The sequence below is a fragment of the Rhodnius prolixus genome, unplaced genomic scaffold (assembly GCF_049639745.1).
Source record: "Rhodnius prolixus isolate KJV_2025 unplaced genomic scaffold, Rpr scaffold_12, whole genome shotgun sequence".
NCBI lineage: Eukaryota > Metazoa > Arthropoda > Insecta > Hemiptera > Reduviidae > Rhodnius > Rhodnius prolixus.
In genome coordinates, this window is record NW_027411635.1 from 10160760 (window position 1) to 10174275 (window position 13516).

At 34.8% G+C, this 13516-nt stretch overlaps 2 protein-coding genes across 2 annotated transcripts; both read right to left on the reverse strand.

The window, feature by feature from the left end:
• Window positions 1-407: 407 nt before the first annotated feature.
• Window positions 408-10310, reverse strand: LOC141461919 (protein sel-1 homolog 1-like). Its single transcript, XM_074143381.1, has 11 exons — window positions 9548-10310; window positions 7965-8188; window positions 7685-7880; window positions 7455-7609; window positions 6559-6684; window positions 6260-6488; window positions 6025-6173; window positions 3952-4117; window positions 3157-3407; window positions 2952-3074; window positions 408-2374 (listed from the first exon to the last, which is right to left on the reverse strand). Exons 1-11 carry the CDS (start codon window positions 9960-9962, stop codon window positions 2246-2248), a joined length of 2163 nt encoding a protein of 720 aa, XP_073999482.1. The 5' UTR covers window positions 9963-10310; the 3' UTR covers window positions 408-2245.
• Window positions 10311-11546: 1236 nt separating this feature from the next.
• LOC141461931 (uncharacterized) lies at window positions 11547-13309 on the reverse strand. The gene is made up of 3 exons (XM_074143411.1): window positions 12912-13309; window positions 12507-12678; window positions 11547-11799 (listed from the first exon to the last, which is right to left on the reverse strand). Exons 1-3 carry the CDS (start codon window positions 13049-13051, stop codon window positions 11671-11673), a joined length of 441 nt encoding a protein of 146 aa, XP_073999512.1. The 5' UTR covers window positions 13052-13309; the 3' UTR covers window positions 11547-11670.
• Window positions 13310-13516: the final 207 nt, after the last annotated feature.

A 13516-nucleotide genomic window follows, 5' to 3' on the forward strand; every position in this document is an offset into this window, starting at 1 on the left:
AATAGAGTTAAAATGAAGTGCCTTTTTAATACTATGATTTTCAACGTTACGTTTTTTCGTGCAGTTTTTGATGATCAACCCTTTTTCCTACCGGACAGTTTTAATGATAAGATATATCTTTTATAATTCTAACAGAAAAATATTTATGGGTGATAAAAGGCCAGCACAAGAGTCTGTGACATCTAATACATTCTAAAAAATATGCTAAAAAAGTATGAATGAAATGTTGGGTAGTTGCTGATTGGTGTAACTTTTGGCGTTTAATCAACCCTAATACTTTTATAACTGTAACTTTTTGTTAAGGAGGGTATTGAAATGTTCGATACATTATACAGTGTTATTTTACCCTTTTTTTTTTATTTTTAAAAAAAATTCTTAAATAGGATTTTCCAAAATGAAAAAGTCACTAATTTTAAAAATTTTATTCTTCAAAAAAGGAAAGAAAATTGTAAACTCAAAATACAATAATTGCGGGGTGAATAGCCCCATAGTAAAATAGTTCAACAAAAATTATTTTATTTACAATTAACCTTCCAATAATCATACCTCGAAAAAGTTACAGGCTCCGAAATGGTTTGCCTCAAATTGTTTTTTGACTAGACCTGAGTGTGTGTGTGTGAGTGGTGTGTGTGCAAAGTAAAAAGTGCATAAAAGTAAACACAATTTGCAAACCACGTTATTTTAGTTCTCTCCGTTAAAATTAGTTAAACAAAAATCACATTCTGACTTTGGTTAGGTCTAAAAGATTGTATGAATGTCTAAAAAAAAAAAAAAAATCACCTCTTCAGTAAAAACTGTTTGTTTATAGTTAACTACAAATTTAATCATATCCATATATTAGTTCAAGAAAACCACACTCTTATCTTTGGTTGGCTTGATGTCCAATATATATCTCCAATAAGAAAAAAGGGCCCCATTCCAAGGGTACCCAAAGTGGCGGCCTAAAAAAATTCCTTACAACAAAAAATGTTGTAATTAGACCTCTTTTAACATTCAGCATCATTGGTTTTTTAGGAGGACCATGGCTAACAGAACCACCCAGTCGTAAAAAAGTGCCAAGAGCAGTTGGCCACGTATGAAATCCCTCAATCTGTAGCGTGAATACTCTTATAACAAGGACCATATCATTTGTGCATATCTTTTCATTTTCTAAATTAGGATGTTACTAGGGAAACCGCACTCCCGAAACGGCCTCTTCAGAATAAGTTTCCTGCTTACTTCAAAATTCCTACTAAAATCTCCCCACTCACGAATACCTTCCTGTAATTGACTCTTTGTATACCTTTTTGTCTTGGAATATATTTCTACTACATATACATATAATGCTATTCTTGTGGATAAGTCCTGACCCAATGAACCCCTAAGCGAAAATCTCCCCCATTACAAGATAGCCAAATCAAAATTCCACCATCTATAATTCCGTTTACCATTTGAATTTTTTTTACCATCTGCATAAGTTGTTTCTCGCTAGTTTGGCCATGGCCCTGCAGAAATCCCAACTGTAAAAAACACCCTTCCCCGAACATTATGATCACTTCAAAAATCACACCCACTGTACAGTACTTTTCTAAAAGTACAACTTATCTAATGCGCATTCACAATTTTACTTCAATGATAGAAGCCAAATCGTAAAAAGACCCACATAACTAGATGACCTCAAATTCACCACCAATATAGAATACCTACATTTCAATCTTACCGTTGTATTGTATACTATTTACTTTCTCCAGATAGTAGCCATGATCGACAGAATCCTCAGCTGCAAAGCTCTCCCCCCCAGAAAATATGGCTATCATTCATCACTGTAGAATATTTCCCTATATTAATTATGAATCATCAATAAAACATCATTTTCTTTCACCCAAGAATGCGGTCGTGGAACTCTTAGAGAGAACCCCCCTGCCGGAAAATAGACTCGTACAACAAGATGACCGCTCAAAAACTTCTGTGTAGCATCTAATTTGTATCTCTGTTAACACTGAGTTAATCTAATTTGAAACTTATAATTTGGTATAGCATCATTTAATTTTTTAATATTTTTTCTTTCAAAAAATTACAATTTCTACAAACAAAAATTCAGCCGTCTTGAATATTTTTTTTGTTTTTAATTAACACTCAAAAAAATATTAATTTTTGTTTGTTTGTTGGTTTCCAAAACTCAAAACACTTTTTTGAACCACAAAAATGAAACAAAATAAATAAATAAAAAATAATTTAGAAAAGGAATTTATTTTTTATTCATATGTTATCTCCTGAGAGGTCGTCGGAAGTAAACTAGAAGGCCCAGAGTAGCGATTAGGGTAGTCAGCAGGTAGATGTCCCAGTTGATTGCTAAGCCTAGACTTTCTGAAAATATCCATTCTGACCAGTTGCCCTGTAACAATTTGTAATTAATGTTAATAATAGAAATACAAAATACAATTTGAAAGCTAAAAGTCATAAATATGTTTCCAAGTGCATCCATATGGGTGGCAGGTCATTTACAATATACTAACTGGGGTAAGAGCCCAACTTAAATTTCTTGTAAAGATGGTTCAGCTGCAAATTGTACAAGCAAAGCCGTTTGAAGACCTGCTTTTGTCTCCCTCAGACAAAGTAATGTCTTGAGGTGTCTTTCGACATGAAATTCCACTCGTATTATGATAAATCTGTATATCGTACAAACTCTGAACACATTAGAATAATGCTTCAGTTTCCTATAAATAGGATAAATGGGACTATATGTTACAATCATTCGGGACGCTTCAGTGATAAGCTACGGTTCTCCTAACGGTAGTTTTGTACACTGTCCTGACATGTTCTTATAGACATCCTTTGGTTTTCCTTAATACAGGATAGATCTGTTCATTGCAATAACTAGGCGCAGTATTTCTCTTAAAAAAGTGGAAGATTTGTATTAACAAACTTAAGGACATTTTGCACATATCAATAATTACGAGATAGATCTTTACCTGAGTGAAGTATTTTACAGTCGATTTAAGGTTCAACTTGATTAGCGCCAAAGCAACTGGAATTTTGGCGTCTGGACTAGCGTCAGCTGCCATATCGTAGCATCGTTTTGCCAAATGCACATCCTACAAGAACAGGCAGATATTTAAATTGAGTGCTTTTTTGAAAGGCACACAAGGATCCTGTCAAAGGCATGAAAAAGTTTACCTGGTGCATTCCCAGACCATGTTCATGCATATATCCTAAATTGAACATAGCTTGAGCATTTTGATGTTGATCCGAAGCAAGCCTATAATGCAGAGCAGCTTGCTCGTAGTCCACGGCCGTGCCAAGGCCATAGTAATGATAGTCGCCTAATTTGACCTGAGCCGCCGAATAGCCTTGCACGGCTGCACGACCCCAATAGACAAAAGCTCTCATATAGGCTTCACCTCGATCTGCGCCGGCTTGCATTTCACCTGAAAAAAGAAGTGTACATCATGCTGATATCTCACATAAAGTGAAACATCAAATCTAAAAACCTTATAGGCAATTTAAATCCCAAATATAGTAATATGCTAAGTTTAAGTAAATCATCAGAAGCAACGATGAAAACTAAAGATATAGATTTAAATTGATTGAAAAAAGATAAACTCTTTAAACTTACAACTTACGACCAAAGTTATTTCTTTTTGAAAAGTGGAATGTTTAATCTTATTGATAAATGGTTTACCTTGATTGAAAAAAGTTTAAATAGACTAGTAAAGATAGCTGGAGATAAGAGGATTTTTATTCATTTAAAACTGGCCTTGTTTGACTGAAAACGATTGAAAGAAAGACGATTTGAGAATTTTATTATTGAAAAAACTTTAATCAGATACGATAAAAGAACTTAATAAATAAGGGTTAATTTCAAATAAATTTTTATTAAGGTCTTATATTATTTTGAGAGGATTGAATCTAACAAACGCAAAAGCCCATAACCTCTTCTAAACAGTGATATCATAGGTATGGTAGCCTTACCTCGATCCAACATGAAGGCTGCATTGCTCTGTGCTACCTCGTATCCCAGCTCAGACAAAAGTGCATAATGAACAAACGCTTCGCCATAGCGCATATCACGATAGTGGCTGTGGGCTTCCATCAATTTCTCGCCCCATTTGCCCCGTTCAGCCACATTCTTGTACAACTGTAACCATTATATTCTGCTATCAATATCATCGTTAAAAAATAAAATAATTTTCTGTCGGGCATACGATGAAGCCAAGACCACCAATTAGGATTACTATTCATTGTGTTCACCATGCACGACCAAAAAATAAATCCAGACAGCACTGAAGAGAGTAAGTGCAATTTTAAATTATGAATTAGCAAAAAAATAAGTAGATTTAGGTGCGATGGTTATATATACAAATTTGGAGCAGATTATCTTTAGAACACTATACTGCATCAATTTACGGTTTTTTAGAAGCATTCTTTCACTTCTCTATAGAACAGGTGGTAGATGTTCTATCAGAACTGCTCTAGTTCCCCGTAAAATAGATGTTATATCTCTAGAACGTACCTCTGTAACGCAGAAGGTACCTCTGTACGTTATACACCACTTGGAGCATTTCAGAGACAGGATGTTCCACAGGAAAAGTGGATAGAACATGAAATACTAAGTATCTAGGTACTTGGGGCATTCTTTAGTTCTACTTCAATATAAGCAGTAGATCTGTACACAACTCATTCAGGTACAGAAGAGGAATGTTTTAGTCCCCTTTAGTGTTGATGGCAGATCTGTGCATTATATTAGCTCTTCACCAGATGAATTTTTGTTTTTGTTTCAAAAAATGTCTGTAGAAACTCTCATACCTACACTGCAAAATAGTAAAACATTCTGCTGATATTTAAAGTTATTTTTTTTATATACTTTTGGATGCGTAGACGTTTGGCAACATCACGCACCCTTTCATATTCAACTAATGTGAAAATAATGCTAATGCATCTGGCTACAGCCACAATAGTTAAAAGCGCTGATTTAAAAATGAAAAAGGTTTTAAAAGTAACAAATTAAAAGACCATTTTGCACATTCATTGATTCATTGCATGATTTGGTTTTGCATTTTACAATTTTTATTTGCATGATTTGGTTGTATAAGCTGAGGTTGCATGATCTGATGTACTGTAATCCTTGGCAAGGTAGATTGCTTCGATATATATCTGAAAGAGTAATATTTTCAATACACTGACCTAACTAGTGCTAGAACCTATCCTATTCCAAACTTCCGCAAGTTCCGTCCTAAAATTAAAAAGGCTTTGCTACCCCTCCACGAATTTTCTCATTTGGCAATATAGTATTTAAGATACTATCAAGGTTTATATTCGGTTACGCAAACACATGTGAGTAAATGACAAAAAATGTGAAATTACTCAGAAAATCTTCGAAATTACGAAAAACAATCATAATCTATTCATATTAAATGAGAGCCTAAATGCGCACTGTAGCTATTCAGCTAAAGATATAAATTCAATAGCAATTAATTTCTCCGTACTTAAATCGAAATACGTTTTATTTTAAAACTTAAATAAAATATCCACAATTACTCTAATAATTTATAAAACTGTTTTAATTAAATAAAAGACTCTCTAAAAGCGAGAAAATCCAATCCTAGAAATCAGTGCTGCCGCGTTTATGCATCACTCTCTGTTAATTTTCCTGTGAACTGTGTCTTCAGAAACACTTATTAAAGGGTTAAATGCAAAAAGTAATAAAATGGGTCCCATTATAAATAATTCAACTAGAACTTGCACATTAGAGGCACGCTTTAGTTCTCTCTACTACAGATATGTACGTCATACACAAATTAAGACCTTTAGAGGCAAAATTATACTTACCCTTGAAGTAACTAATAGATTTGTACATTGTACTAACAAAAGGCACTTTATACAGCATGCACTAATTCTCCCTACTCAGGATGTAGATCTGCATACAAAGTACCGATCGGGTCTGGTTTATAGATAAGGTTTAAGTTCCTCTATAATATACACAAATGACAACGACCTGTGCAACTTCTTGGCACTTCGAAGGTATACAAATAGTCAAAAAATTACCTCAACAGCCGTGGAACAGGAGCGCATGATGCCAGTGCCTGTAGCATGCATCTGAGCCAGGTTGTAGAAAGCGAGGACATGGCCTGACTGGGAAGCCAGAGTGAAGTACCTGTTGGCTAGTTTGTAATCCCGGCGTACGCCTAGACCACCTACAACAGTGTTTATTTTGGCGATTACGAGGGTTTACTAACAAGGCTTTCAAGATTGGTCTTTCCGCTGAGTTTGCCCTACTCACTGAAATGCATGATACCCAACTGCAGTTGGCCGTCAACCCAACCTTGTTCAGCTGCCTGCGAGAAATACTTCAGCGCCTTACTATAATCTCGATCGACTCCACGGCCTTCAAGATGCATCATACCCAATCCGCTCTGGCCTACCGGATTACCAAGATCCGCAGCTTTCTTGAAGTACTTGTAGGCTGTGGCATTGTCCGCTTTTACCATCTCACTGCCTTCGAGATAGATCTGCAAATAGATAAACATTATAAAGAATACAAAGACCTAAACCTCAAAAACCGCACATGACATCACTTACCCTGCCTAAAAAGGCCATGGCCAAGGGATTGCCTGCATCAGCCGCTTGGAGGAAATAGTGCAAAGCTTTCTGGTGGTCTTGAGCGACTCCACGACCTCCCTGGTAGTGCAGCTGTCCCAGGCCGACCTGCAAAAATGACGTCCTGTGTTAAAGTCTTTCTTTTTTTAAATTTACTGCTGCGAACAGAATACCTTTTATAGCTATGAAAGTTAACTATGCCTAGAACTACAGTTAGGATGGAATCAAGTTGACGACATGCAACTTTTACTTACATAGATCACAGGGAAGACCATGGAAGAAATATGCGCCTTTCACTTGTTTAGGAAACATTGTAAGACACTTAATTTTTACAGCACCAAGGCTGTGAAAATATAAAGAAGCACAGGTGGCTTGAAGTTCTAAAGGCCTATGGTTTACAAAGAAGATTGTTACCAATAATAATCCCGTCAAAACTGTGCAACCGGTGTTTGAAAGGTGACTCTAATTAATGCAGTTCCACATAGAGGAGATATAAAAAAGTCTCGACATAAATTCAGGCAACGTCCTAACCGTCTTTAACTTGACAAACTGACAGTTATTCTGAATATTACAAAGAGGACACTCAATATCGGCTCTAACTAAATAAATATGGCCTTAACTTTTACGTATGTACACAACGTGATTGCCAAAGAGCTTTGTTCAAAACAGGTTCCTTATTTTGAAAAGGATTTTAGTCTGGCTCCAATGGGCTAAGATAAAGTCTCTTTAACTTGTAAAAAACAAGTGCAACATGAACTCACGTATCCAAGCGGTCCATCCTTATCCTTAGAACTATTTCACCTATTTCTCCCAAAATACCCGAAATACAAACCCTAAAGAAAGTTAGTCGGAGACCGAAAGATTTAAATCCAACCTACCTGTGCTTGGACATCACCTTTTTCTGCCAATAACTGATAGTATTCAATTAAATCATTATCCAAGATTCCAGAATTGTATCCAGGATTGTCCACTTCATCCAAAAGTCTAACTCTTTGGATGACCATACCACCAGACATCTGCACCTCATTGGCCACTGCAAAAAAAAAAAATCGAAGTCAAATCACTAATCTAAGTTCTTGTTAAAAACTGTTTGCTAGACCAAATTTACCAGCATTAGCGACAAGTCGATAATATTCCAAAGAACGTTCGCAGTTAGCTGTTAATGAAACCCCAGCCCAATAACGATAGCCTAATGCCATTCTAGCCCAAATACTACCTCCAACGGCTGCCATTATGTAATGCACCAAGGCTTTTGCAGGATTGGCTGCCACTGACAATCCTGCTGCATAAAGTAGGCCTATGCCCTGCGTAAAAGTATTTTAAAAAATCAAATTCGTGGAGTTACACTCAAAACAACAAATATAAAAATTTATGCTAAACTCACTTACCATATGCGCATCGGCTATGCCAACACTAGCCAATTCTATGAACAGATCCCTAGCCTTTTCTATGTTCTGTGGTAGGTTGGTGCCTAGAAGCATGGCCCACGCTACTTTAATTTTAGCCTCTTGATGGCCAGTCTCGCTAGCCTCCAACAGCAATGCATATCCTTCCGCTTTAGTCCGATTGGTTGAATTCAGGATGGCCATGGCATTTCTATACAGTATTGCACCTGTATTTGAAAAAAAATGCACCCTTAATAAGTGACTTTAGAAAATCTTAAGTTCTAAAAGTTTATTAAAACTTACATCTTAAGCAAGACAAGCTAAATTTACAACCCTGCTGAAGACTATTTTTAGATTATTCTCTTCATCTCTGTAACAGTTTAATCTCAAGACTATCATATAACCTATCGTAAGATTAAAAGTAAAAAAGGAAAATGATGCCGGCTTTTTCATTCGGGCTTAAGGTCCAACTAATAATTGTGATATCGTGTCTGGGGTTGAAAAGCACTTGCTTAATACAACCATTTTTTAATCATATGAAAATTTTAATCGAACACAAATACCGAAAAAAATAATAATTGAAATTACTATAAAAGGTTTTAGTGTAAATTCAGTAAGAAAACACAAGTAGTTTTTTCTCAACTTACACTAAACTTTTTATTATTTACCTAAGTTCATCTTGCCTGCATTTCTGTTTAATCTTACTTTTTAAATTTATTGGCAACTGCGCTAGGACAAGCCGAACCAAAAGATAATGTTTGGAACTGTTAATGAAAAAAAATACAAGCTGCCCAAAGAAGTCTCAGGTAGGGAAAAAAAAATCTGTTTAAAGAAGACAAGCCAGATCTTACTGTAGATGTTACTTGCTGAATTAAACTGTTCGATGAAAAGCTCGCTTTTCTAATAAGGCAATATTTCAGAATTCATGGTTTCGAACTTAGTTAGAAACTGAAAACAAAACTGCAGATATATTTGCTTCAATTATTAACAAAATTTCTGCCTTTACAAAAATAAAATATTAAATTAAAAAAAGGCTTAAACAGACAGAATGAAACGAAAAGCAATGCAATCAAGTAACAAGTCGAAACCCAAACTGCCCAAATTAGAAGTAGAAAATTGAACTGAGGATCGATTAAATAGTTTCCTTTTGAATAATTTTGACGAGAATATTGATGTAGAGGCAGAGGAAGAGCTTAACACTATATCCAGCCACTGAGCCAGAACGATCACGAGCCAGAACCGTCTTAGAAAAGTAGTAGCATAGTGTTCAATAGTAATAAATGTCTGGCTGAACTTATTATAAACTCTATATTAGCCTGCACTTGGTTCTCATCTAGAACTATTTCCACAGTACCATACTATACTCAACAGTACCTCAATACGTAATCCCTTTTAAGCATGAGCAATAATTTACACTCATCTCTACAAAACTATATCAATTTATAATTCAAGAGTAGATTACACTTATCACACATCCAACCCTTCAAGTATTCTGACCCCTAAGACTGCCTTGTACAACTCTTCCAACTTAATAGCCTACCTCAATATACAAGCTCCATTTAAGTTTAAATCCACTTATAACTAACCTTTCAATTTCTCATAGGCACCATCTTTACTATGTACTCCATCTTCACTAACATTTTCCACATCTAGTCGGTTATTCTGATCAGAACCCGCAGAAGTTATTTGTGCAATCTTGCTATTGCTTTGTAACGGTGATGGTTGTGTTATCAATTCATCATTATTAGTATTAAAGATTCTATCAACTAATCTTTTCGACCAATCAATTATTTCAGTCAACCTCTCTAACGTGTCTTTAGTATTAGTATCTAAATTTATTAGTTTATCATCACTATTTTCATTATTTTCAATGTCTGCTAATAATTTCTGTTCATCTTCTTTACTATCACTTTCACTATTACTATTTGAATAGACAATATTTAATAACAATACTATTATTATTAAAATCACTACACTATAATGCTGCATTAATAAACGCATTATTTTTAAATTAAATTAACCTCTTGATTAAAGACTGAGAACATAAAACTGTGGTTAGATTTATTATTAACTGAATAGACTTGTAAATACTGAATGCATTGCCATTATAGCAAAGATACCATTTTAACAAAAACACATTTTAAACCACTTCATCACATTCTTAAAAACATTTTTAATTTACTTCGAGTTTAACACTATACTAATAAAACATGAGAGAGAATTTGAAAATCAAAAAAACATATTGAAGGTAATAAAATGTTGGAGGAGTTAAAACGAAATTAGTGACGACACTTTCAAATAAATAAGTTGTAAAAAATTTGTTAAGAACTGATTGGGTTAGAAAACCTGAAGACTAACTGTATCACAATTCACAACGTGGACAAATTAAAAAAAGGATTCTTTTATTTTTGATCGCTTATCAAAGAGATGGTAAAATGCCCTTAATTTTAAAATTATATTTTTTAAACTATATTTTAATAATAATGATAGTACGATTCAAATGTATTTTACTAAAATGTTTTGTAAAAATATAATTTTATATCAATCAGGGGGGAGGTTAAAATTTGAAATGTTTTACAGGTAACCAATAGAAGAAAGTGAGTGAATTATCCATTTCTTCCGGGATTCTGGCGTCCCTGCAGGTATCCCGCCAACCCTTATACGATCACCCCAACCCTCTAACAGTACATAAATGCGTAGTTAGATTTGGCCATGCTAGGATTTAGCGTATCCAAAAGCTAACTCTCAGCTCATTTCATACTTTACAGATGCCAACATTCTCTGCTCACATACAAAACACTTTGGGGGACGAAATTGTTTTGGTGGCGTTGGATTGGCTTATAGCTTTATAATGTACAACCTATTAACTGAACATGTTAAAAACACTCTCCAGTTACGATATTGAAGGAAGCCGTTCTATACATTTTACTCACTTAGAGTCCTTTAGTAACCTACTACAGTTTTTCTTAGTGTAGGTGACAGATTGTACATTGCATTTGTCTTATAGCACATTAAAAGTATTCTTTGTTCCACCTACTACAAGAAGTAGACATTACACTGTGCCTAATATAGAGTACATTTGACGCATGCTTATTTCCTTTTAAAATAAGAATTAGATCTACACGTTGTTAGTACAACCTAGGTTAGTACCTAGTTTTTTTAAGAGATATGCTTTAGTTCCCCTTGAAATACGGGTTTCATGTTTACATTGAGCTAATTAGTTTTCTTTAGATTCTGTTAAGGTTGGTAGTAGCAAAATCACAGTACTCACTTCATTTTAGTGGATTGCATCGGTCAACTTATAATAAGATAGATCCATACACTGCACTCTTTAGAGACATGCTACTGATCCGAGACATACTTTTGTTTTTCTTAAGGTGGTTAACCTTGTATATTTTACTCTCTTGGGCTACTTTACGGGCAAGGCATTAGTTCTTCTTAATGCAGGTAGTAGATTTGTACATGGTTCAAACTTACATTAAAATCAATCTTGCAGTTTCTCGTAATTTTGAACACCTTAAGGTTGTATCTAGTCCCCTTAAAATACATAGATGGCAGATTTAAACGAACTGAATTATTTTTATTTAACAATTAGTAATTTATTTATTTATTGTCAAGACAGCAATACAAAAATATATGAGTAAAAAACTTAATCAAAAAGGCACTTCAGACTTAAAGTTACAACAAAAATCATTGTTCCAATCATGCTTCAGACATAGCCTCTAGCTGATACGTTCACAGCAGTCTCATAGCTAGGTAAATCAGCGTCCGCATTTTTTATCGCTTCGTCATAGCTGGGTGGCGGACGCTCTAATTCTTCTGTATCACAGGTGACATCCTAGAAAAACAGTAAGCCATGAGAAGAAGTCGATATGACTTATGTTCTAGCCATAATGACCTGTGTTGTAGTAAGTAGGTCACGGCTTTCATCCCTGCATACTATGTATAGAAGACTAGCAGTCTGTCTGCGTATAACTGCCAGATTATATTCTTAGCATCCCACATCTGAGACCTAGAAAGACCCGAGAGAGCAGCAATCACTAAGGGAGGCCAAATTCAGAGCAGGAAGAATGATGCCATAGTAAGTAGCGTAAAATTTCCATACCTGCGTTGTATTCAAGGCAAGCATAGCATACGTACAGTAATCTGCTCTCTCTAAATACCGCACCAATCTAGGTCCTCCGACTCTTCAGCAGCACCACTCGTGAAATCTTCAATGACCGTCTAAAGAATAACCTAGATTTGGCCAGGATCCTGAGAAGATAGTCTGGTGCTCTGGTAAGTAGCCCAGAGCTTCCAGGCATCTACATTCTGGCATTCTTCAGCAGGTGAGAATGTGGTTGGGACCGCAGTGCTGAATAAAATCTACGATAATATCAGAAGTGTTGGAGTCTTGGGCTACATAATATGCAGCGAGTCCAAGACAACAGCTTTTTTTGTCCCACCCAAAATCGCCCAATGAAAAATATCCTAGGTTGTGCTAAGGTTCTAGACAGGAAATGTATAAAAAATATCGTAGGCTGTGACGTATCTTCTTATTTTTACCTGATTATCCAACGAAAATATGTGGACAGGAGTATCTAGCTGAGACAGGTGATTCCAGGAATCTTGTCTTCTGGTGTTTGTAGAGCTATTATTTCCATATATATGGGTAAAATTCCAGTGCCACACGTAACAGACAACGGCCAGTAGTATTAATATACAGCCCACAGTAACTCTAAAAATTAGACATTTTCCGGTCACAAAAAACAAATCAAATTAATCTTACATGAATAAGTTGTCGAGGTCTACGATAGCTCAGCCGACAACTTTATTTGAACAGCAACTTCAGCCCTACATAATGATTTTATTTACTTAAAGTTGTCTTAAGTGCATTTGGCTCAACTTTAGCTCAAATTTTAATTTTAATTTGTCTTATTTCCTGATATTAGATACTGAAACTGTTTTTACCCAAGTTGTAGCACATTGACAGCAGCTACTATTGGTGGCATATCTGTAGTGGTTATAGTTGTAATATTTTGTTGTTTTAAACTTGTAAAGTGCTTTATACCTGAAATGTTAGTTATAATTTTTGTGTAAGAGACCGCCATGATTTCCACATACAATTAAAACGTAAAATGTTATAAACGTGTATAATAATTATGATTAAATAAAGTGACTTAAACACTTGATTCTTTTTTTCTATTGACCCTAACTAAATATACTTTTAAATTATAAATTTTTTTTGTAGAAGATTCTTAAAAATTATATAATAAGGAAAATTTATTTCCAACGCTTAGCCGAACCAAAACAAATTATGACAAACAAAAACAAAATTCGTTACTATAGCAACCCTCCTATTGTAACATTAGGGCTTAAATAAAAAGTAGTTTTTTTTTCTTGTTTTAAAATAAAGCGGGTAGGATCACTCACGCGAATTTCTCTTAATACAGTATCAAGGTAAAAACTCAAATATATCCTTGAAACTGAGAATTTTTACTACATGTTAGTTTTTACCACCGCAGAAATAAATATTTAATTAGGTATTTTTGAGTGAAGCATGACGACCAGCTTAG